This window comes from Halictus rubicundus, chromosome 15 (assembly GCF_050948215.1).
Source record: "Halictus rubicundus isolate RS-2024b chromosome 15, iyHalRubi1_principal, whole genome shotgun sequence".
Taxonomy (NCBI): Eukaryota; Metazoa; Arthropoda; class Insecta; order Hymenoptera; family Halictidae; genus Halictus; species Halictus rubicundus.
This window is the reverse complement of record NC_135163.1, coordinates 8,767,154-8,791,041: the sequence shown is the minus strand read 5'-3', so window position 1 is coordinate 8,791,041 and position 23,888 is coordinate 8,767,154. Positions and strand designations below refer to the sequence as shown.

General features: G+C 48.0%; 3 protein-coding genes and 1 long non-coding RNA gene across 4 annotated transcripts in view; 2 read left to right on the top strand and 2 right to left on the bottom strand.

Annotated features, from left to right (window-relative positions):
- Positions 1–4,554: 4,554 nt before the first annotated feature.
- On the bottom strand, positions 4,555–6,478 carry LOC143361508 (uncharacterized). Its single transcript, XR_013083471.1, has 2 exons — positions 6,090–6,478; positions 4,555–5,996 (listed from the first exon to the last, which is right to left on the bottom strand). It is a non-coding gene; the product is annotated as an uncharacterized LOC143361508 (long non-coding RNA).
- The window catches only part of LOC143361498 (uncharacterized), a 123,935-nt gene continuing 106,524 nt past the window's right edge, over positions 6,478–23,888 (bottom strand). The window contains exons 3-5 of the mRNA XM_076800954.1: positions 8,938–9,203; positions 7,031–7,827; positions 6,478–6,947 (exon numbers count right to left, since the gene is read on the bottom strand). Of these exons, the coding sequence (XP_076657069.1) occupies positions 6,479–6,947; positions 7,031–7,827; positions 8,938–9,105 (1,434 nt within the window). The 5' untranslated portion in view covers positions 9,106–9,203 and the 3' untranslated portion in view covers position 6,478. The remainder of the gene's footprint in view (positions 6,948–7,030; positions 7,828–8,937; positions 9,204–23,888) is intronic.
- LOC143361339 (outer dynein arm-docking complex subunit 4) lies at positions 11,147–16,152 on the top strand. The gene is made up of 4 exons (XM_076800677.1): positions 11,147–11,385; positions 12,644–13,070; positions 13,180–13,443; positions 13,847–16,152. Exons 1-4 carry the CDS (start codon positions 11,178–11,180, stop codon positions 14,472–14,474), a joined length of 1,527 nt encoding a protein of 508 aa, XP_076656792.1. The 5' UTR covers positions 11,147–11,177; the 3' UTR covers positions 14,475–16,152.
- Positions 16,878–23,251, top strand: LOC143361353 (uncharacterized). Its single transcript, XM_076800689.1, has 4 exons — positions 16,878–17,053; positions 20,648–20,914; positions 21,633–22,234; positions 22,303–23,251. The coding sequence occupies exons 1-4, from the start codon at positions 16,878–16,880 to the stop codon at positions 23,202–23,204; spliced, it is 1,947 nt and encodes a 648-aa protein (XP_076656804.1). The 3' UTR covers positions 23,205–23,251.

Below are 23,888 nucleotides of genomic sequence, written 5' to 3'. Positions count from 1 at the left end.
CCCGGTAAATAATGATGGGGAGTTGGAACGTAATCCATAACAATTGTAAGAATGTACCACTGTTACGCATAATTCTGTTCACTGGGAACGTAGCGAGCTGCAAAACGAAAATTCTCGTCTTCTAACAGAAACGTAGATTTTTATGAAAAGGAGAATTCCCATTTTCCGTCAAGAATGTGTTATAGCTTTTCGCGACTCCGGCCCACCGTGCATCGATCGCAATTCGCAATGCTATGCATTCGTGAGAGAGGTAGCTCTCGATCCCGCGATCCCCGGTGAAATCCTTCTCCGCTTCGCACGCATATAGGCACAACTCTCGTAATCTTCTTTCGTAAATCTTCAACAGTTTAGTACAGTTATATACAAAGTATACAGACTCCGCTACGCGCCAGAGGAGGGATAAAACTTTTCTGCGACGTATCCCGTGTCCGCCGGTGCTCCGGCGGATTAAAGTCAACCGACACGGGCTAGCATGATTTATCGGGCGAAATCTCCCGCTGCCTAACTCGACGCTACTCTCCTCCTCTCTTCGAGATACTCGAAACGGTATCAGGTTCTCGAGCCTCGGGTTCAAATCCGGGAGCACCGGTGATAATTTCGAGCAGCCGAACTCTCTGATAAGCATAAAATTGAAGCGCGTGGTCATTCGCGAACCGTCGCGTCGATCGCTCTGTGTCCACGTGCGCAAAGTGATACCGATCTCTTGATCTTGATGCTGAACATTGAACTTTACGACGCCGATATCGCGCTACTTGATTGCGGGTAAACTCCAGTTTACGCAGACTAATTTATGTTTGCGGAAGCTTACGCCGAAGCTGATAACGAGATTAACGTATCTGGGGCGAATACGCTCCGAAATATGACTAGACGAAAATGAATCAGCGGCGAGATCAGCTGCAGACGGTCGACCTAGTTTGACCATTTGTAATTCTTTACTCTTTGTAATGTCGACTAGACAGTATGTCGAGCGTGGAATTACAATTTTGGATAGTTTTCTTTCAAAAAATTGTCACAGTTGATCACGCGTGTAATTACAGCGTCAAACTAGGCAGACTTCAAGAAGCGATAAACAAGTAAGAACTGCAATAAATCTTTGCTTGTCGATTGATCAAGAACGTCAACTCCGTGGACGTTTTTTTGCTGGTCCGTCTAGTCAATGGTCAAGACGCAACGGCACAACTTTTATCAACCTGTTAACCGGGAGAATTAATTTTTAAGGCTGAACCTATCATGATGTTTCCTGGAGCCTATAAAATAACAAACGTCTACAACTAATAGTTTTCTCAGTAGGATCACCCGGTTAACAGGAGAACGAGGTTGCGTAGTTCGAATAAATTTGTAGAAAATTATGTGGATGAAATGGGGGATGGTTTCACGGTGTAATTAATCGCGGAACATGATCCGGAACTGCGCCGATGGGCGCTGGCTTCCGGCACCGGCGCTTTCACCAGGGACTCGACGAGTTTCATATGATACAGGTGTGCCCGAATCACCTGCGGGCACACGTGTACACGATGACAACAACGACGACAACGACGACGACTTACGGTGATCTATTTAAACGCGATTGTGGACCGTCGGCGCCTTATCGATCGTTAGCTACCGATATGGCGGACCTGCACACCGACGTGCACGTATCGCAATCGCACACGTGTCGCAGTGTGCAGAGCGTTGCTTGCAAGTACGATTAGAGAGAAATGGGAGAAAGGTTACGCTAGGACTGCGATCCTCGAGAACGGGAACGGAGCCTTTAATGGGACGCCATGTCGAAATCTCTGAAACGCGTGGGAGGAGGATCCTTCGCGAGGATACTCCTGAGCACTTGCACCCATTCGGTTGAGTTTGCGGACTGCCACCCGCAACGTCACTCGAGTCCTACTCGACTTGAAAAATGCATTCTCGAGAGATGAGTGCCATTCCTGCGATTTTTACCAAAATCGTGTAGAAACTTGAACGAAACCTGAATTAAATCTCGAATGTCTCGACGAAACTAGTGAAATACAGGTCCATATTAAAGTGCACGGTCCAATCAACGAACTCAAGAATAATAGGGTGGCGGGAATAGGAAACGAACAAAGCCGTCCGCAATTCTAACGCGTCGAATTGGTCCCGGTGACGTTCCAGTGAATCGTGGCCCAGGACCGCACGCTCACTCGAAAGGGACAATCGAAACCGTTTGATTTCGGTAATGGATTGCGTCGCGACGATCAAATGCATGGGATGGCCGTCGCAATAGAAACTCCATCTTCGAACGACGAGACTGATCTTGTTATTTTCAGGTAAACGCGCGCGCGCAGCTAGACATACAAGACAAAGAGACCAGCGGTTCTCCCGAACCTTCCCCTACCTCTTCAGGGAGCAAGAAAATCCGGTGGAGGAGCCTCGGGGCAACGCTAAATAAAACATTCAAGGCGAGAGCTTCTTGAAGATCAGGCAAGATAGCACCTCGCGAGCGATGGCTTCCAGAAGATCAAAGGTGAGAAAGAGAGCGGCTGTCCTTTGAAGAACAAGAGAACGAGATCCGGAGGAATTCGGAAGTGGCTGGGAGATTGAAATTTTCGACAGGTCTGAAAGGACCTTCCGAGGATCGAGGAGTTCAGGAGACTCTGGTTCACATGGTCGCACTGTGGTTCGGCTCGTTGAACTAAGAGGGAAAAAGTCGAGCGCTCGCCAATTGCTCGGAGAACAAATTCAAAAGCACCGAAAGTTATGCTCAAGATATAGGTGACCAATCGGTGCAAGTTGGTGAGCATAGAGACCGAGGTAATCGAGCCTTCTAAAATATATAAATAGCATAGTTAAATATGAAAAATATAGAACTAAACGGCTGTGGTTCAAATAAATTCATATAAGAAAATTGGACTTACGATGATTGGTTTCTGAGTATATACAAAATATACGTGTATGAAACAGCTGAAATTTTTGTTAAGATGGAACACACCGTACACAAGAATTGTGGTATGGAGAGGAAATTATAAATTATTTTCTTTTCAGGCATCTGTCCGAGGTACAAGGTGCTCGTGAAGAAGCTGGAGAAGCGGTTTGCGACTTTTTCCCTCGTAAAGCGACGATGCAGACCACGGTGCGTCGTCCCGATTTCGCTTCGACGAAATGAAGTGTTAATTGGTGCGCTTCCGTCGGGCGAACGAATCAGGGGTGGAAAAAAGAGAAGAATCTCGACGGGGCGGTACGCTCGGTAGTCGGACAGCGAGACTAAAGTTTAACATCGAAAAAACGTCGATCCCGGAGTGCTCGACGGGATGGGACGAGCAGGAAATTAGGTGACAAGCATGCGATCCAAAGGTCCAAGTATCGTTCGATGCCAGGCCGGAGAACGCGGCCGGGGTCACTGTGAAAACAAGTGTGCACCTTCGACGAGCTATAAATTCGCTGCTACTTCGATCTAGGTCTTACATGTGACGCGGACGACGTTCGTGTTTCTACACCCTCTGTACGGGAATATTTATTAACTTGGCCCGGACTGCGCCTTTGAAACTTCCACGCCGTGCGAAGAATAATGCTGGGAACACTTTCTTCAGCTACAGTACTGGACATTTCACTTTGTAATTAGATTCTGCATTTTTAAATAGACTTCGTATTTCACGACTTCAGAAAGCGCTCCGAGGGAACGTGATTTCCTTCCAAGAATTTTTCCAATGTTATCCTACGGTGAACGTACGTAGTCTCAGGAATTTTCCTTTACGATGAGATTCTGAATTTTTACACAGACTTCCACTTATTTTCTGTTCTTGGAAAGTGCTGTAAAGAGACGTTTGTTCAATCAATCTTGCGAATGTTACAATGTCTGCAGATTTGGGAATTTTGCTTTGCAATTAGCTGCTTGTTTTCTGTCTTCAGGAAGTTCTTCGTAGAAGCATGATTTTGTGAAGCTTGCCAATGTTACAATGCTTAAAGAATTTTGTTTTGAAATTAGACTCTGCTGAAGGTTTCGACTTTATATATCTTTAGATGGTTAGAACGATTTTGTACAGTCAATTTTGACATAGTTTTTAGAGTCCAGTTCTGTCCAGCGTTCCAAGGATGCAGGATCCAGGAAACCAAGGAAACATCGATCGTCGACGCGCCCTACGCGGACGACGGATCGATCGACAGCTTTTGTACCCTGATCTCTTGGCCCAGGTTGATCGAAAACGTATGCTCGCAGCATTGTTGAACACCGACGCCTGCCTGTACACCACGTGAATCGCTCCGCGACGAGATCGAACAACGCGCCCCTCCGGTTCGCCTACTTTCGTTTATGTAACATCGACTGTACTCTATGTATGTTTATTTAATTCATATCATGTTATTTATTTATTTTTTTTTTCTTCATTTAACACGTTATTTTTTTTTATTTTTTGCTTAGTGATGTGTACGTACTACGGATAAATTTACGCTTCTTTACGGAGTCTGCGGCGACTACGCCGCAACGGATCCATTATTATCAAAGAAGTTTTCGCAGACGATAGGTGAAAAAAGTCTTTAGAGGAAAATAGGTATTTTGTTTGCGTTCTGTTTTTTTCCGTATTTTTTCTTCTCTTTTTACGTTTGGTATTTTGTTTTTTTGTTTTTTTTTTTTAGTAAATTGACAAGTAGATAGAATCGTATCCGTGTTCGGTTTCTTTTTTTTTTGTTGTTTGTTTGTTAAACGTGTAGAATCGAAAACGTGGGTATTTTGGACGAGACTTGTGTGATCTCTGATAATTCTAATCGCTTGTCTCTCTCCCCTTTTGTATGTATATCCGTCGAGGCCCTCTCTGGTTCCTAACCGGGGTATGTAGTATAATAATAATAATAATAATAATAATCATAGTAATAATAGTAATAATAATAATACGTGTTCCAACAATGCGTGTTTCTGTGTGAAGTTTCGACCGGTCATCCGTAAATCGATTATCACCGAGGTCGGAGCCGTCTTGTTCCCTCTTCCGTGGTTCCCGGAGGCTGAACAAAAGTATGATCATCTCTGCTCTCTGCTCAGAATGTGTGTTCTCTGGTTGGTTCCGTTTCAGCTGGATCGAGACGGAGGAGCTGTCCTTCGCCTGCTAGCATCATCGTTCGCCCACCCGCCTCGGATTCCGGTCGGCGAAACAAATTGGACGAAAGTGATCAATCGGCTGTCCCCGGACAATACACGACGCATCATCGATCATCATCATCATCATCGTCGTCGTCGTCGCCGTCGCCGTCGTCATCATCATTAGCAGCATCATCTTCGACACCGTCATAGTCTCGCTGGCTCTCCGTCGTCGTTTCCGTTCGCCGTATTGTCGAGAATCATCGGGGTAGAATCGTGTTCCACGGGCTTGTATATAGCACCCGTGCAACAGAAAGGAACCGCCAACTTGTGTGTGTGTGTGTCTCTCCGCGCATGAACGCTGTTAGGGGGAGAGCTTCTCTCTCTCTTCTATTCTCGATAGCATCTATACGCAAACATGCAACATCGTCTCGCCCGCGCTTCTCTCGGCCAGGGCCACCGTTATACATATATATATATATATATATATATATATATATATATATATATATATATATAACTTCGTAAAACTCGCGACACTCGTACCCGGATTGTAGCGGTGTCGTTTGATTTCGGGGATTGCCAATAGAACTCTATCGGAGTGTGTGTGGTTAGTATAATAAGAGTGTAAGAGACAGAGAGAGAGAGAGAGAGAGATGCTTGGTGTGACGCGGTTAGAGTTACGACACACCGAGGGTGTGGTGGTGGGGGGGCCCGGTGCATAAAACATCGAATCCATGATCGGTGACGACGATTCATCTCCCCATCTTCCTTCCAGTCTTCCTCCTTCCTTCCTCACTCTTCACTCGGTCACACAAACCCGATCACACATCATCATTGGTCATCACTTGCGTGTGTTCGGTGATCATCCGGATACGGTATTGCGGGTATTCTCTCGGTCTCTCGCGCCAGTCCACTGGTCCGCGGGTATGCGATTCTTCAGAGTGGCTCTCCCCGTCTGGTGGCCATCTTGGCAGCCCTGGAAGCCAAAGCGCCCAATGAGCACACGAGACCCGTCAGGGTCTCCCAGAAAGTGGTCCTACGTCTTTTGTGCGCTGCCTGACCGACGTACCCCAAATAATAGCCGGCGTAACGATCCGTCCCACGGTCCGACGCGCTGTCCGACCTGCCCACGCTGGACCTGGCCGACTTCGGCTGCTGCACGATGCTCCGTCGATGTTGCTCCTGATGATGATGCTCGAGTACGCTCGACCTCGGCGAACCGTCCCCGTACCTTTGCTGGCACTGCTGGCCCCCCTCGTCCGTCTCGTAGAGCCGTTGCTGGAGCTGCACGTTGCTCAACCGTCGGTCCATCATCCGCACCAGATTCTGGTGGACGCGACGATCGTTCTCCTGCACGATCGGCAACTGACGCCGGCAACCGGCACCGGCTACCGGCGTCTGTTGCTGCGACGGTTGCTGTTGTTGCTGCTGCTGCTCGTTCCTCTGCTGTTCCACTTGTCAGGCATATTCGGTGTCCGTCGACGCGGATCTCTCCAAGTGCGACTGATGACCGGCGGTACTGTGATGCTGCTGGTTCTGGTTCTGCTGTTGCTCCTGCTGCTGCGCTTGGGCGTACGCGAGGCTCTTCTGGTAGCTGAACAGCTGCCTCTCTAGACTGTAATTGTCGGCCTGCAGCGAGGCGATCTCGCGTCGCATCTGCAGATTGTGGATGCGACACACGTCGTCGTACTTGTGGTAGGTCGCCTGGAACAGCAAGTGGCTCTCGTTCCATTCGAGACGGATCCTCAGCTGACCCTCCTCGGTCAGGAACAACGACTGGTTGTCCTTCACCGCGTTCGTGTCCAGATTCGTCTCCATGATTATACCCTCGTCCACGAGTTCCTGAGAGTAGTAACGGCTGAACGGCGCGCCGGGTAGGCTGATAGGCTCCTCGTCTTGCAACAGGTACGCTGACCAACTGACGTACCTGAGGAATCAGATCGGATACCTTCGATTAGCGTATACAGAGTATAAAATATCGTCTCGCATGAGAGTGAAAAATCAACGTACCTCAGATGATTTCGCGGAACGTTGTGGATGTCCTTGTAGACGAGATGTAGCCTGACGGTGTCCGAGTGTAGATCCGCTCTAAGGGTCCAGGCCTGTTCATCCCGATCGTAACACGGCGTAGGCGGCAAAGGTGCGGGTCCGCAAGCTAGCACAGCTACCTCGCAGATGGTCCTAGCCTCGACCATCTCCAGGGACACTCTGACCACGCCTTTGTGCGCGATGTCGGACCACCTGACCTTCGGATGCCATCCGAAGCTGCAGCCTTCCGCGTCGGACAGGTCCTCGATCGGTCCGGAATCGATCCTGCGTTCGCCTTCTCCCAAAGCGACGGTGTACCGGACTCGGCAGTGATGATGGATGCCGGAGTACCTCATCAGATAGACGCTGATGTGGCTCTGGTACCCTTCCCCCCTGGTACCAACCTCCTTGTTCCCGTGCGGGTAGACCACCAGGTTCCAGTCGAACCCACCGAACGCGAAATAATCGGTCTCGAGTTTGAACGGCTTCGTCTTGTCGGCGATGTTAAGCTCGGTCATGTAGACGGTCCTCACGTTCGATATCGCCAGCTCCAGCTGGAACTCGCCGTTCGTGTCGACGAAGTTCCGATTGTAGAGGTCCGACACCGAGATGTAGTTCCGCTTGCCCTGGGCCGACGCCTCGCACGTGAACTTGACCCGCTTGCCCGAGAAGCCCTCGTTCATCGAGAAGTGCTGCCGGTTCAGCAGGGTGAACGTGAAGTCCACGTACACCCGCAGGTTCCTCGAGGCGCTTCGCCACACCAAGTACGCGCCCAACATCTTCGCAATGCAGAAAACAAGCATGCCTTTAGCTCGCGCGATCGGTCAACTTGCTTCTGGGGGACTTGAAGGTTATTGTGTTCGACAACGATAACGTAATGTCTCGATACAGTTTTCGTCCGAAACAAGACGACGACTCGGGACGGCTTTCGTCGTATTTCGGATGAGGGTACCTATGCGGCAAGATTTTATTCTCGAGTGGGCCCCGAGTCTTCGTATTATATAAATTGATTTGCTGAATGACGCGGAAATGTTTGAAGAAAATTGCAACGGCAGAAAAGCGTTGTTGTAATAAATTTTATAAGATTATGTAAATGTAAATTTTATTGGCAGGACCGAATCCAAGGTTCGCGATTTTATTTCGGACGGCAACCAGCCGCGCACAGGTGCTATTCTCGACGGCAGATTATCATTGGCGGGCTCATTAATTCCCCGATATGACCGTTGTTCAATTACTGAGTTAATCGCTGCATATTTCACTGTGCGGGCCGGGCCGTGCCGTGTTCCTGCATGTCTATTTACAAAAGCAGTAGTCGTTAATTGAATTTCAACCGTGTCACGGACGACTGACTCTCCTCCGATGCTGTCCGCATTTATTACAGTCTAATGAACACCTCCTTTCGCTGGGATTATCGTTTCTGACTTTCGAGGAAAATGTAAAGAGCCGTCCGATTTTATTATACAGGGTGTCGCACAAATGTACATCCTTAAAAGAGGTTTTGCCTTTGCGAAAATGTTCTCCTCGGCCGCCGCGGAGTGTAAATACATTCGTCCTATATTTTACTAGTCAAAGATCCTACTATTCTTTGCATCATGTTACACTCCTCGGCGACCGAGGTCCCCCGAGGTTCTAGACCCCTCACGGGGTGTACCCCGCGGTAGTGGGGATAATTCCGCGACATTTATCATGAAGACCTCGGCGACATCGAGAATTTACTGTAAACCGAGTATCGATAGGATATTCTCTACTTCTGCAAAGTTGTCATAGAAAACGGAGGTAACTGGTTAATCGACTGATTGAAAATTGAAGATAAACCGAAAATTGTATCAAGACTGACGACTTTTTTTGGAGTTTCAGAGACAGGGGGTGAGTCGGATTCGAGGGATTACCTTGTTGCCCTGCGAGAACTTGACGGACCATCGTTGGAAGCCGCAGACGAGCTCCTTGCTGGTGACGTCTCTTGTGGGGTCGCGTATCACGGTCCTGGTGACGATGAACGAGAAGACCCGCGTGCCACTGTTGTCAGGCAGCTGCGCGAATCTGTTTAGCAGAGCCATCACCGCATCTCGAGGGCACAGCTAGGTCAATGGTCCACGATCGCTCGACTATGCTCTATGTTAAATTCCCCGTACGGCCGCTGCCCCGGTCGGAACCTCTGAAACAGAAACGAAATTCCGCCATGTACTCGTACTATCTGGCTCCCCCGGCTATTGTCCGATGTCCCTCGCGAGCTATTAACCCATTCTCTCCGCTTTATAATATATCGTTCTCGGTTGTAGCCGTGTTACAGCACGGTTTCGTGCAACCGCAGATTCGCTCGCAGTTGCAGAAAACAGGGGAACGAATGTAAAATTGCAGAAACTACGGAAATAGAGTTGCACGAAGTTTCTGGGGCTAGTGGCGCGTCTGTTTTTGAATTTTCAACGTTTCCACGCGAGTCCCGGTACTGATTGCTTACTGTCGCTAAAGCGTCTTTCGTTTCCTCTTACAAAACGTTTTCTCTTATCGCTTTCAGAAATTGATCAAGTAGAACGAAGAAGCGACTGTGTTCAACCTCCCCAGTGCGACACGAAGGATTAACTCGGGACCTCTTGTACAACTGTTTCCGAGGAGCGTTCAAGGGTTAAAGGGACTCTCGGTTCGCAGCAGCTAATGGACCCGGGAAGTCGAAAGATCCCCGAATCCCGGGGATAGTAATTCCGGCGGTGCCGTTAACAAAAAGTTTCGGGAGCTGTCCCGACAGCCGAGGGAAGAACTTTGGCAGCCGCAAAATCGCCTCGGTCGTTCCAATATAATCCTTTCTCCCCCGGTGCGTGACAATTAATGCCACAAGGAGCTTTACGTGCGCGACAGTATTTCAGAGTCGAAAGCGGATTACGCTCGGCCTGTTGGATCTCGAGGCGGAGGCGAGGCGAGACGAGACGAGGCGGGGCTCAAAGAACACCGAGCGGAAGCACGCCCTTCTTCCCCTAAATACTTTGCCGATATTGTACGCTGGAACTTGCGAAACACTAATTAACTACGGCACAGGCGAATCCACGCGACGCGCCGTTTGAACCGGGAAGGGAAGCGTTGTCAGCTGTGTCTCTCGACATTCCTGCGAATTTGTCCAGTCAAGGGGATCGCCTTGTCGACCTAATGAACTATCAGACGTTTATGCAGTTCCGCAAACATCACTGCGAGCCAACTTATGGTTCTGTTTGGTCCGTGCTGCTTGCATCGGGATTTGAACCCCTTGCGTGGCATATTCGCTGTTTGTTTCTGCGGACCTTGTTGATGTTGTCAGTTGTACAGAATTGTTGTATCAGCTGTACAAATTAATTCTTGAACCAAGCGATTTTACTCGTTCAAACTTTGTTAATGTCGTCTGGATTGATACCAGCAACTTCAGGTCGGTGAATGCGCCGGTAGCGCGTCGTTGTCAGTCAAGAAGTCAGCCGAGGATCGCAGAAGGGCAAAGTTCGTTTCGGTGTCGATCAAAGCGTAAAGGGGGGCGTCAGTTTCGGTGAAGATGTGACTATAAAGGGAGCCCCTTCCCGGCGACCACCGTGCAAAATTCATGAGTGAAAGGGAGCCACTGAACTCCTTCGGGGTGTCTATCGACCTCCTGAATTATAGATCGAGCCGCGTGTCAGGTTAGCCGTCCCTGGGCATCGGACACCGTTGCGAATTCTTGCGCATTCTCCAAGAAAGTTTGCCCATCCTTCGGACACCGATCGGGCCGGAAACAATGCCGGACCCAAAGGACGTGGTGCCCTTGTTCTTCAGGGACGGCATCGTCTATCGGGAATGGGGATACTATTTGGCTAGACTGAACAAGTTTCATCTGTCCGAGGACTACTTCGAGAAAGCGATCGAGCAGGGACAGTATGGGGACCTCAGGACATACCTGGGTCTTTGTAGGACCCAGGTTAATTATGCTAGGTACATCAGAGCCACTGCGACCACGAAGCAGTGCATCAAAATTGGTAGGTTCTGATTTTTTAATTTTTGTGGGGTCTTCTCGTTTGGCGACACTGAGAGGAGCACGTTCTCATAGACTGGTATTTACTTTTCAGATCCGACCTACTCCCACGTGAAGCAAATGCAGTTGGCGACCCTGTTCCAAGTCGGCGAGTTCGAGTTCAGCATGGTGCATGCTTATCAGGGCTATAGGAAGCGACAAACAACTGCGCTGAAGAGGGGCATCCTCCAAGGGAACGAGACCGTGGAGGGATGCGTCGGCAAGAACACCCATCCTAAGGCACTGTTGCTTCTTTCGCCATGGATACGGGACCTCCAAGAACACCGAAAGATGATGATCGAGAAGATGAAGCAGGAAGTGGACGAGCTGGCTGGTAAAAAGCTGGGGAAACTGCAACTGACTCTACAAATTAGATCTTGGAACGTCAGAGGCATCAATGGCTGAAGTGCTATTGGTAGGGGGTTGTGGGATCAATTAGGATGACTGAATCTAAGTAGTTTTTTAGTTAGGTTTGCCAGAGATTGTGAACGAAGTCACTTTTTGTCGGTTTTCAATATCAATGTCAACTGTAATGGCAAACTAACGAGCTGAATCGGATGTGCTGATAATGAAGGGGTTGAGGGATGAACTAGGATAACACAGAGGCTAGGAGCATGGTGGATAGCTAATTGAAAGTGGCAGTGGACCAAGGAAACGCATTAGCTATTGATTTCCTAGCTCGGTTTCCTAGATTACTTGCTGTTACGAACGATGTTACCTTTCGTCGATTTTCATTATTAATTATAATAGCAAACTAACGAGTTGTACTATATATTACAATAATTAGTGGGTTGAGGGCTGAACTAGGATAACATAGAGGCTTACTGTGTGGTACTCTTTCTTTTGCGCTTCGAGACAGGTTTTGTTTTAACTTTCGTGGAAAGGGTCATCAAAAATGCATTACACGAGCCCGTTATGTCCCATCGGTTGTTTGTACATTTTTTACGGTGCACCGCAAGCCGCGGTCAACTAATTTCTAAGTCCGTACTTAATTTTCTGATTTACCGATTTTCATTTTCCGGCGAATCTGGCCCTCGGGGTTAACAAAGTTAGTTCCGTCACCGTTTGGAACTTCCTGTTCGGGCGGACTAATTGGACTGTAACTCGACGTCCCGGTTATGAGAACGACTTCCCCACGAAAAAGCTCGTTACAACTTAATGTTGTTCGTTACATGCTTTAATCTTCCGCAATCTGGCTGCAATCTGGTTCGCGGGTGTTATTAACAAATATTGTTCGCCGGATTTGCATAGCCGGTGGCTAATGGAGCTTCCGAGAAACGCGAAAGGGGAATTAACTTGTTCGTTGGCGTTGAAGTTTTAATACTTCGATGCGGCGAACTTCATTGCTTAATAAATTCTCGGCACTTGCATTCTATTGTTTCACAATAGCTGTCTGAAGCACAGTTTCAAGTCTTTTGCAGCAACGAATATCTTTATCTTCATTGTTGACTGAAATCAAACTGGTCGTGGTTAAAGAAAACTAGCTAAACTTAGAACATTATTTTGATCAACCGTAAAAGTTTGGCCATTTTTTCCCTTAATTTTCTTTGCAAAATACAAACCGGAAGTACTAACTATTTCGCTGATTACAGACATAGATGAGGAACAAGCCAGGTTCAAGGTCAACGATCCCGAAGTACAAGCAGAAGTGGCGATCAGAAAGCTGCAAAGTTACATCACGCAACTGTACCTAGGCCGAATGGCCTGCGACAAGGACTTCTTGTACTCTATGGCAGAGCAGGCAGAATTAATAGACCATCCGAACAAGAAATCGGTCGACCTGCTACATTATCACGCGTGGAAGAATTTCAAGAGGTCCGTGAACAGGTTGAATATCCTACGAATGCGTAAGCCGCTGTACACGTTCCTCTTCAAAAAAAGAGCTATTCCGAAAGGACATAAACAGATGCTTGAATCGGAGAAGAGATTGAGGAGGAACCTTATTATCATCGAAGCAGACTTCTTGTTGCGTCGTCTTCACGAGACGAGGATAAAGAAAGATTACGTCACGTTTTTCCAGTGAGTCGATGAAGAAGTAGCTTCTTTAGTAGTTGGTGATCACTAGGTGTATGTCTAGATGAACTCATAGGTAAATCACAATGATCTATACGAAATTTCCGTTCCCCAGCATGGTCGACCGGGTCAAAGACAAATTCGACGGCTATTCCCTGAAGATGTTCCCTTTGAAGGAGAAGTGTTTGGACGCTGTGTACAACATGGTCGCGTGGGCGTACATCGACACCAGGGATTTAAGGCAGATCCGGTCCAGGGAGCTGATAAAAACCTACGTGAAGCATCACTTGGGAATACGAGTAGCGGAATTGCCTCGCGACTGCGACATCGCCTGGGTCCAGGCGCACAGCGGCAAAGAGGCGCTTAGAGTCTTTCGCAAGTGAGATCCTGGACGCCTATCTTTTCGGGAACTATTCGCGAGTCGACGGACCGACCGCTCGGAAAAGTTCAAGCACATGGCTAAAGCGCTTCACCGGCGCTTTTTCTGCCGGATGAACTTTTGGCGACGCAAAGCCTGACGATATTTATGGTTCGCGAGAGTCTGGCCGAAAACTGGGTCGGGATTTTTGACAGTCATAATTCCACCGTTACGCCTTTATCCCCCTTTGTTTGCCCCGGATGAATTTTGCTAAAGCGAGGCTCCACTTCCGGTGCGAGCATTTCCGTTGAAGCTCGCTCGAAAAGTCAGCTTGTTGCGTTCTCATTAGCAGAATAAATAAATTTTTATCAAATGCTTAGAGCTTCGGGAATAATCTTTAACCGTGTACCCTCTGCTTTCTCAGGAGACTAGCAATGGCGTCGAAACCTCTGGAGCTCGCCTGGCTCTTCCACGAGCTCTGCAAGTTCTTCATCGACATCCATCGCTACGACCTAGCCAGATTCTACGCGAAGAAGGCCAGAGACATGGGGGAGGAAGCAGAGAGCGAGCAATGGGTCCTAAACGTTCACCATCTACTCCTCCGCATCGAGATCTCCCAAAATTACCGAAACGAAGCGAAAGAAGCTGCAGTGTTGGCGCTAGCCAGTGCCAAGAAACTAGGCTTGGAGTTCTTAAGCGAATTTTACTTGTGGATACTGGACATGATCGATGAGACCGACGTGGAGAAGATGTTGGATCAGGATCCAATCGCCATGAGGCAGCAGTTGATCCTTGATTTAATGCCGGATGATATGAAACCCGACGTTGACTATCTGTGGAGGAGTATGGACACTGTTCCTGCTAAACGGAGACTGTCGGTCATGCCTGGTTGCAAGCCTGTTGATAAGAAGTTCAGGTTCCCTTGTAAACGGATCAGTATCATGCCGAGGCCCGCGAAGGACCCTGTAAAGGATGCTCGGAGAGCGTTCCTGGCCAAGTATGAGCTGGCGAAAGAGAGACCGGGTTATATCGACTTCAATGAGTTTGACTGAGAGTCGTCATGACTTGGTAGAATTTCCCTGTTGTTGAGTTTGTCGATGATTAACGGGGAAACCGAGCCACGAATAGATTAGGAGAAGAATAGATTGGTTATCAACTATGAAGAGATATCAGGATGCCGTGCTTTCAATATATCTTGAATTGAATCTGTCGATGATTCAATATAGTCTTAATGCTATGAAGGAGCTAAGAAAAGTCTTCAGGTATAGCACGAGCTACTGAGAGACCAGGATACATTGACTTCGATGAATTAGATCAATGAACATTACCTCTGGTGCAACATAGTTTCCGTATTGCTGGAGGACTCTGTCGATAGTAATTCAATAAAGCTGCCCGTAATCTCCTAAGAAAGGGGTCTTTAGAAGTATCACGATCCACAAAGACTCGACGCACTAACTCAGCTGGTGCAACATCGACTACAAAGAGCCCGAGTCGCATCAGCTCCAAAGAACCGAACTGTGATTCTAGGTTTAAGCTACGGAACAGAGCTTAAAGACGAAGAGTCCAATATCCTCTCGAGTACCCTGAAAAGGATGCCAGAAGGACCGTGTTGGATCGGTAAAGCTAATCGAAAGAAAGATCAAAGGTTGCATCAACTCCGAACGTCCGAAGACGAAGAGAGCCTGTATCATTATCTTGTCCAGATGCAGCGTTAGAGGGTGCCTGCAGCAGTAGCAGCTATTGATGGGGTCCTGTGATGGAGGAACGCGAGAACGGTGTACTCGTAGCTCGAGCCATCTTAGTTAAAGGCAAACTGCGGAAGTTACAGCGAGAACCAAGTTTTACACGTCGTGCAATTAAAGTTTTAGGGCCATCCAGTCACCCGGGCTGGCTGGGAGCTTGTTGACCCGCTAACTCCTCCCAGCATCGACGAAGTCGCGTTTCTTCAAGGGGAACAGCTCCTCCGAGTAGACTAGACGGTAACTGTTTTCGAAGGACACTATAGTAGAGCCCCGAAGGATGTCCAAATAGTGCAATGGGTTATCAAGAGATTAGGATACGCTGTCCCAGCATCAACGAAGCCGCGTTTCTTCAAGGGAAACAGCTTCGGTGGGAGCGAACACCTCCCACAGCACACTGCCAAAGTGGATTTCTCGCGGAACGGGACAAGATGTTCTATCTCATTCACTTTTTGACACCGGTGGAACGGACACTTTATCGCACGAAAATCTCTCCTAATGGGATAACTTGCCCGCGCACCGTCAAATCGAAAGCACGAGGCTTCCCCCTCCCACCAGCTTCAAAAGCTCCATCGCCAAATCCGGCTAAGAAGTTCACTGCAGAAAATTAGATTCGCTCTATTGGAAAAGTTCAGAGTCTTCCGTCGGGTTGGATGCTTTATAATTAACCCGAGAGGACGAAGACCGGGGCGGGGGAGGGGGTGGCTCTGTTCGTAATCGATATGTCGCGGTAAAAGTTGCCGAAGTTCTCGTCCCGGTAAATGTTTGCACTTGAACGCAGGTGCACGTGGCTCCCGGTATTAGTTCCCAGTCGTCGAAACGATTCTTTTTCTTCGAACGGTCCATTTCCTTCGAAATTTATTTCTTTGCTTCTGGAAAATTCGTTTTTGCGCTTTCGTGTCTGTATAGTCCATCGACCGTTGTCAGAGATTTTCTTCGTGTAATAAAGATTAATGAACGTACTTGGTGGAGTTGTACTCTTGAAATGATAAATGTACCGATAAACCAACTACGAATGGGTTCCTGTGCTTTTGCGTCTGTACAGAACACAGAACTGTTGCCAAAAATTTTCTTGCAGCAATAATTTAATGAATAGAAATTTTTTAATTAACTTCTATGTCTGTAGAGTAGACCGTTGTCAACGATTTACTAGGCGATACAAAGATTAATGAACGTACTTGGTACAATATAATCTCAACATGGCGGATAGACTGGAATGGAGGCCACAAATGGGTCAAATACTAAAGCTTGATGGACGAAGCTTGTACAGCGGTTTCAAATGTGTACAGGTTGTATGTTCTAATGACTGCATTGTAGAATTTCATTTGAAAAATGGAGGTCCATTAGGAAGTTCAAAGCCAGCCACGTTTTCTATTGAACCCGTTTCAATGGCGGTTCTAATGGATTTCAGGTTGAAGAATAAAGATGGCGGCGGACAAAATATTTTTAGAAAAGCTGTGTTCTCGCATTTATTAGATTGCGGAAGAAATTGAGCAGAAAAATGTAATGAATCTCGAAAGGTGGTTAACATCCTCACGTTCTACGATCGTGCGGCTCGCACGACAGGTGTCTTTATCGACTCGAAAACGACCCGACACGTTCGATACTCGACGTCGAGCCAACGCGCAACGAGAAGCTTCAGGTTCTCGTGTCTGATTGTCCACGGCGAAGTTCAGGCAGGCGCGACGTCGGTGCGTGTTCGAGCCTTGAAAATCGATGGCTGTCCTCGCTAGCGGTGGCCACAAGGACGAGCTGCGCGGCCTGGACGAGGTGAGGAAAGCGGTGGAACATGCGGAGACCCGAGCCCGGTCCGAACAGAAGAGGAACCACGCGAAAAACGGAAGAGAGCTCGCGAAGGCTCTGCATCGCGAGGCCGATCAGCTCTATCGCAGGTGAGAGAGACGGCTGTTCGTCAATTTCTCCACGGAGGAGATCCTTGAAAGGGATATTTCGCGACCTTCGCGAATTTTCACGCTAGGGGGTCCCTAGCTGGGTAGCTGGCGTCTAGGGACCAGTAGTCCCTCGACAATTTTCCGTCCCATCGGCGTGAGGCGCTGTTCTGCGTTGAATCGATACCTGCGCATACATGCAGCCCGCCGTCGCGAATAACTCGGGAAATATTAAAAGAAAAAGCCTGCAAATGGTCGCGCAAATTTCTCATTTTGTACATCATTTGACAAACAACTCCTATGTAACTTGACCCGACTCCTATTTCTTGCGATGAACGCATTTATAAAGGTTCACCGAATTCCTTGACGTTCAATCGGATTATTAGTGACCTTGTTTTATAGCTGATTCAAACGGTTGCTTTCTTTGGAGTCGTTTTACCGAGATTTAATTGGTGCCAATTTCTTGCTTGGTCCCACAATTTCTCCATTTGTGCAAGAAATATTTTTTCACGCGAAGCCCTTTCTAAAGGGTGTTTCGAGTGTTTACCGCGAAAGGCGGTGCTGCATTCACGAACGCGTTCGCGTTGCAGATGCTGATGACGGTACCGGCGTCCTTCGAATTAACTTCTCGGTTCTTTCCTCTCAGCGATTCTCTTTCCCGTCTCGAGGACAGGTTTCCTTTCAGGCTAATCCGATGCCACGCGAATGCAGGAACGTCGCAATGTTTGATTTTTATTCTCTATAATTTCGCTCGCCTCAAGTCGCAGTCGCTGCGTTTCGTATTCTTTCTGCGCGAAATTTCCTCCGTAAAAGCCGTCCAAGACGAATCTTGAATAACCTTTGCCAGATACAGTAATCCCGGTGCATACAATTTATACAAATCTGAATCCTTCTCCGCGGCTCGAAACGTACAAATTCAATTTTTCTCGAAACGGCACACGAGCATTAGTTAATTTCTTTGACTCTTCCTTACGGAGGAAATCCACTCATTTTCGTTTTACGAAGAATTTTCACTCTTTCAGTCTTCCCTTTATCCACTGTGAAATTTTTAATTTCTTTCCATATACGTCGTGGCATGCACTTCTTTGAAATTGTGAATGTGATTATTGCGCTGCGCGCGGTTTATGCATTTACGAGGTAACGAACGGGTTAAACACTATTCCTGGCAGAAAACACATTCCGTCGGAACTGTGAACGCGATTGCTTAACTAATTATTCGAGCGTATATATAATTATAATTTTGCATAAAGATCTAGTAATAATCGAGAGAGAAAAACTTGGGTTATCCTAACATCGTGCAACTATTTCCCAGGAACGACGAGCGGTTCGGAAAGAAGCTAATGGCGTTTCTTCGCGTTGCAAAAGCGCAAGCCTGTCGCGATGGTAATTGCACGGAACCGGTTGTAAAATAATATTATCGCTGGCAGTTGAACCTTGTCCCACCGTACGGCCGGTCTCGGTCGGTATTGTTCGAGCGCGGTTTTAATGATTTAATCAGCGGAATTAATTTATTCCTTTGGAGCCGCGGGTTCAATTATTCGGCCGACCGTACAGTATCGTTTAATCACTTTTGCATAGTTAATTGCGAGGCGTCCGCCGCGTCGGCGATCGCATCGGCCGAACGATACGTGAATCTGAATAACTTCCTGTAACGTTATTTCAATGTCGCTGCAACAATTTCGTTTCGGATCCGATTAATCCCCGCTCCAACCGTTCCGCGACGATTGTCCGGAATGCGAACTTAAAATGTTTCATTGTGCGCCGCACGCATTAATTTATTGCCACTGCGGCGCACGAGTTTCGCGTTCATGTCTCGTTTCGTATTTTGTTGGATCAAACTAGCCAGGGACATATATCGGCGAGGAGATACTGTTCTTTAGAGTTCTGCGACTTTTTATCCGGAAATTTGGTAGAAATTGTCGGTCAACGAGTTTCTCTTTCGGGGGAAAAAATATTTTGTCGTAGAGAATTTTGATTTGCAATGATTGGCGGTCGACGCGGCCGGGATGCGAGAAAAAATTGGTTAAAATGCTGCGCGAGTCAGTCAGAGTTTTCGAACGTTCGATTAATTATAGAATCGTGTACGGGCAACGATGTTTCCCGCGAGCAAACTCATTTCATGAATGGTTAATCGGCCGTTCGAATTCGTGTGCGCCGGCTGCCGAACTTCCCCCGCGTCAACTATATTTCATCGTCGAAATTATACAGACGGAATTATCGCTCGCTATTACCGGTCTCCTCGCGTCGACATCATTAACGTCGCCGTTTCATTCACCTGTCCGCCAATTGGACGACGCGTCGTGTTCAAAACGGCGGTGCGAGTTTCGCGGAACAAGCCGGCTCTCTGCGTGTATGTGTGTGTGGGTGTTCGATCGGTCGAGCACCGATGCATGCCGTAACCACGGAATTATGGTCGCCGACCGTTGTTTAGATCCTTCCGCGATCGCTGTCGATCGAGAACCACCCTCCGGGGAACCGGGATTAACCAACGTTTTGCGGAAATTACTATACTGTGGATTTTACAGTGGATCCTCGAATTGTTAATGCCACTGTCTCAAACGAAGCGTGGATAAATTTTAACGCAACGATTGGGTGCCCCACGATTACAATAATTTACTCGGGTTTTCAGATTAAAATAATTCGAGAATATCAACGCGTTGTTTACAATTTAGTAAAACTGCGAAAGAGAGAAACAAAGTCATTTTCAAAGTCACGAAGTCATTTTTATTTTAGCAGAATTTTTGGAAGCGGAAATAGGTTTTTGGGGCAGGAGATTTGAATGGAAAGGATCCCAGGTCTTATGGAAACAAGGTTAATATAAAATTCTATGGGGACTGGTACAAATATAATATCCGGAAAGAAACGTATTTCGTCGCTCGTGAAAATCGTGAACAGAATTTTTTCGAAAGTGGATGTGGATTTTTGTGGCAGGGAATTTCAACGGAATACCGAAAACCAAGATTTAAGGAAACGTAAGAACTGTGAAGTCGTGTCGAACGTGAAAGAAAGCTATTTAATATTTAAAGCTCGGAGATTATTAGGTGATCAATTTTTTGATTGGACACAGTGGGGTCTTTCTGATCGCAACTCTACTTACTGGTACTTGTTGTTTAGTAAAGGATAAGATTACGTGGTACTAAAGTGTCACTAATAGCAACCTTTGTTTATCGATATTACACTAACAACAACAGCTATGTTTGGCAACGTTGCGAAACGTAAACGTTTGGGAGCTACTGTCCTAATAGAGACGTGTAGTTCGTGGTAAATATTTATGCTTGTCAATCGGCCAACCGGCGTTATCGGGAACTGTGCTAAAATACTCCTCGGCGCTGTATGCAGCCTAGAAAAATGATTGCACCGTCGATTCGGGAGGTAGAGCTGCCATAAACAGAGGTTACAGCGAACCCCGTTTACGTTTCCTCCGTTCGGCGAGCGTTTCGCGACAACCCGTTCGTTAATTGCTTCCCGTGTCGCCGCAGTTTCTCGAGAGTGGAGTCGGTCGGCCATAATTAATCGCGGGTTGATTTCGCGCGACGCTGGTCTGGGCGGCCGCCACTTAGCCGGACGAATTCCGAGCGTCGAATTCGCAAATTGCAGCGGTGATTACGAGTCGGCGTTGGTGGTGTACCATCGGGCCGCGAATCTGTTTCCCCGCGACGACAGTCATAGAGTAGCAGCCATGCGAACCACGGCGACAATAAACTCGTGCAACAATCCGCCGAGAACGACGCGGAGGACGTCATCGGCGAACATCAAGACCGAGGAACGGCTAATGGCGAGCCTGTGCCCCGAAACCGCCGCCATTCTGGCGAACGAGAAGCTGAAGAGCAAGCCCGACGTGTCCTCCGTCACGGAAGTCTTGAGGTATGGTATTCGCCTATTTATTTTCCAACCTTCCCCAATGATCCCCTGTCCAGCATGCGAGACACCGATACGTTCGACGGCAGCATCAACGCGTCTTCGGGGTGGGATTAGACGAGCTGCAGCGACGCTGTAAGGTTCTATACAGCCGTGGCTTACAGTCTCAACTAGTATCAGCAAGAATGTTACTTAAGCTCCCTAGGATCGAATATATTAATCTCAATGGAACAGTAGATTCAATTAGATCCCGTTGCATGAAAACACCACCGGGCGCAGAGCAAATCCCTGAACCTACTCTGTCAATCCCGAAGACTAATCCCACGAGTGTCTTCAGATTAAACCCAGAACAATGTCTTCCAACCTCTTCATTCTTTTAAATTCCATTAAAAATTTAGAAACGATGCTGCTGGTAATATGACTGTAAGAAGTTAGTGGAGACTCAGGTTAAACTTTACTTCAGGAAACCAGAAACTCTAAACTTTTTCTATGTAGTCCTGTAGATTTCGGCGAGAAGATGACGAAAATCTAAATTTTAATGCTAGGAATTCACTAGTTCGAAATTTATGTGTTCAAAGTTGAGCGATTTTAAGCGTTCTTGACAGGTAAGGGCGACGCCATGTTGGCGTATACTCAGCATCGCGCGTCGCCTACCGGTAGAGTCGCCAGATGGCATGACAAGCACACAAGCGTTGGCCTAACCGCTTTCTTTCCACGTTTCCAGCTACTTCGACGACCACAAGAGCTTCTGGAAGACCGTGCCCAGTCCTCGACCTATGCACACCCAATTGGCAAGGTCGAAGCTGATGCTGCGACAGTTGAACAACCTCGCGGACGAATATCTGGCTGGTCTAGAGGCTTCCTTCAACTCCGGCAAGATGGCCGACTCCATGAGGACGGCGCAAGGGTTGCTGATGGTGTCGGAGAACCTGGAGGACTCGAGTCGTTATCAGATCGCCTCCTACCATTATCTGTCCTTGATACACGTGGCCCTGAAGAGACACGACTGGGCCGTGTGCAGCGTGTCTCGCTTGATACGTCTGTCGAAGAGCACCGGTGACGTTGTGCAGCTTTGTAGAGCGTTGGCGACGCTTGGCAAGGTGCATCTGAGCTTCGGCCATTTGAACGCGGCGGCTAGAGCTTGGGAACACCTGGCTGCTGACCTTAAGGAGCCGATACCGCTCGCTTGGATCAGGCATGAGATTGGGAGGTGTTACCTGGAGACCGGGAAGTACCTGAGGGCACTGGAGATGGCCTTCAAGTGCATCGAGGTGGCCGAGGAGGTCAATTCTACCAAGTGGTTGTTGCATGGCAAGCTTCTTCTAGGTGAGCAAGAAACTTTTTCTTTTTCGAGAACGTAAATAAGTCTACTGATCGGCTTCGTCTTCCCCAAGGTCAAAGCCTGGCAAAGATAGGAAGATTTGCAGAAGCCACTCGAGAACTTTATGAAGCAGCCAAGATCACGGAGGAAGAAGGCGACACCCCGATGCACTCCTACATCCAAGATCTGATCGACCGAATGTCGCTAGCAGTCCGTAGACTCGCCCTGGAAAAGGTGCACAGTAAAGAGTCCAAGGTCGCCTCCCCAAGAAGTAAAAACGACGAGAGACCGTTTGAACAATCGAATCGATTCTGCAGTCGAACGCAAACGATTATAACCACGATGTTCTCCCAGAAGAGGGTGATAACCGAGTACAGGGACGGAGGATCTAGCAGCGAATCGGAAGACGAGGAGATAACGGCGAACTCGGACGGCAGCTTGTTGCAGTCTTATCTCTGCAGCTCTGCTAGATCGGATCTAGGCGACGACAACGTAACTTCTCGCGGAGACACCACTTTCAGAGTCAACGAGACAGAAGGAACATCCAAGGAGCTATACTCGTCCCCCAGCGAGTTCTCTTCATCCTCCGACCAAGAGAGAACTGGGAAACCCGGAAACCTCGAACAGAATAACGAGGAAAACCTAACAGAGGATAATGCTGATGAAGAGGCGGCGATGCTCAAGAATACAGCCAGCGAGACGTCGCTGAAGACCGTCGACACGACTGCAACTTATGTGATAGAGTCCCAGGACGATGACAGTCTGTCGGGGACAATGAAACTAGATGGGTGTGGAAAGACGTTGGTTCGGGACAGGAAGCTAACCGGAACTCAGATGATCGAAGAGCTGGCCAGGCAGGATCTAGGCTTGCTGGAGATTGCCAGGGACTTGCTGCTGATGTCTAAAGATGATCGATCGCCGGATTCCGGAGACGCGGAGGACTTCGGGATTTCGAGGCCTGTAGACAGGCACTAGGTCGACTGAAATTATGCTCCTCGGAAGCGTCCCCGTGATGATGATTGCTGGGGACGTGCGACTACTTTCAACGCTGGGGCATCGATTCGCTCAAGTGTGCCGAGTTTTTAGGTATCTCTGCAGATCCTCGGGTCTTTTGGAGGCTCTTTGTTCGAGCTTTTTGATGTAGACCTCGGAATGTCTCGGAAGATATTTTTCAAAGGACGTTCGTCGCACTGAGGATTTAATTGTAGGCTATATTTTTACTGTAGGCTGCAAACTATTTATTTCGAGTACTCGATCTTTTTCGTTCGCGTTGATGCTCGCGTTTAAGGCGAGGCGGCAGTACTTTAACTATAAAGCTACAAATAAAATGTACGTCATCCGACAATGTTTAGTCCTGCGAAATACTGGGTATCTAAAAAGAAATTGCGACATTTTCGGTCCTGTGAAAATTTGAAGAATGAGCTGGCAGTATTTTAGGATGCGTTCCCGGACAAATCACGCAGAGGAGTGCCGCCTGTAGTCATGGAAACGGTGATGGACAAAGTCCGCACGAAGACAAAAGAAATACCTCCGGCTGTCGGTACAATTTCCGAGCGCATCGAGGGCGCATGGTGTCGGAAAAACGCGTTGCACAACGTGCACGGTCCGCGTTAATTGCGTCTCGGCCGTGGAATTCGCGGCGCGTTGGTCGGTCGGTCG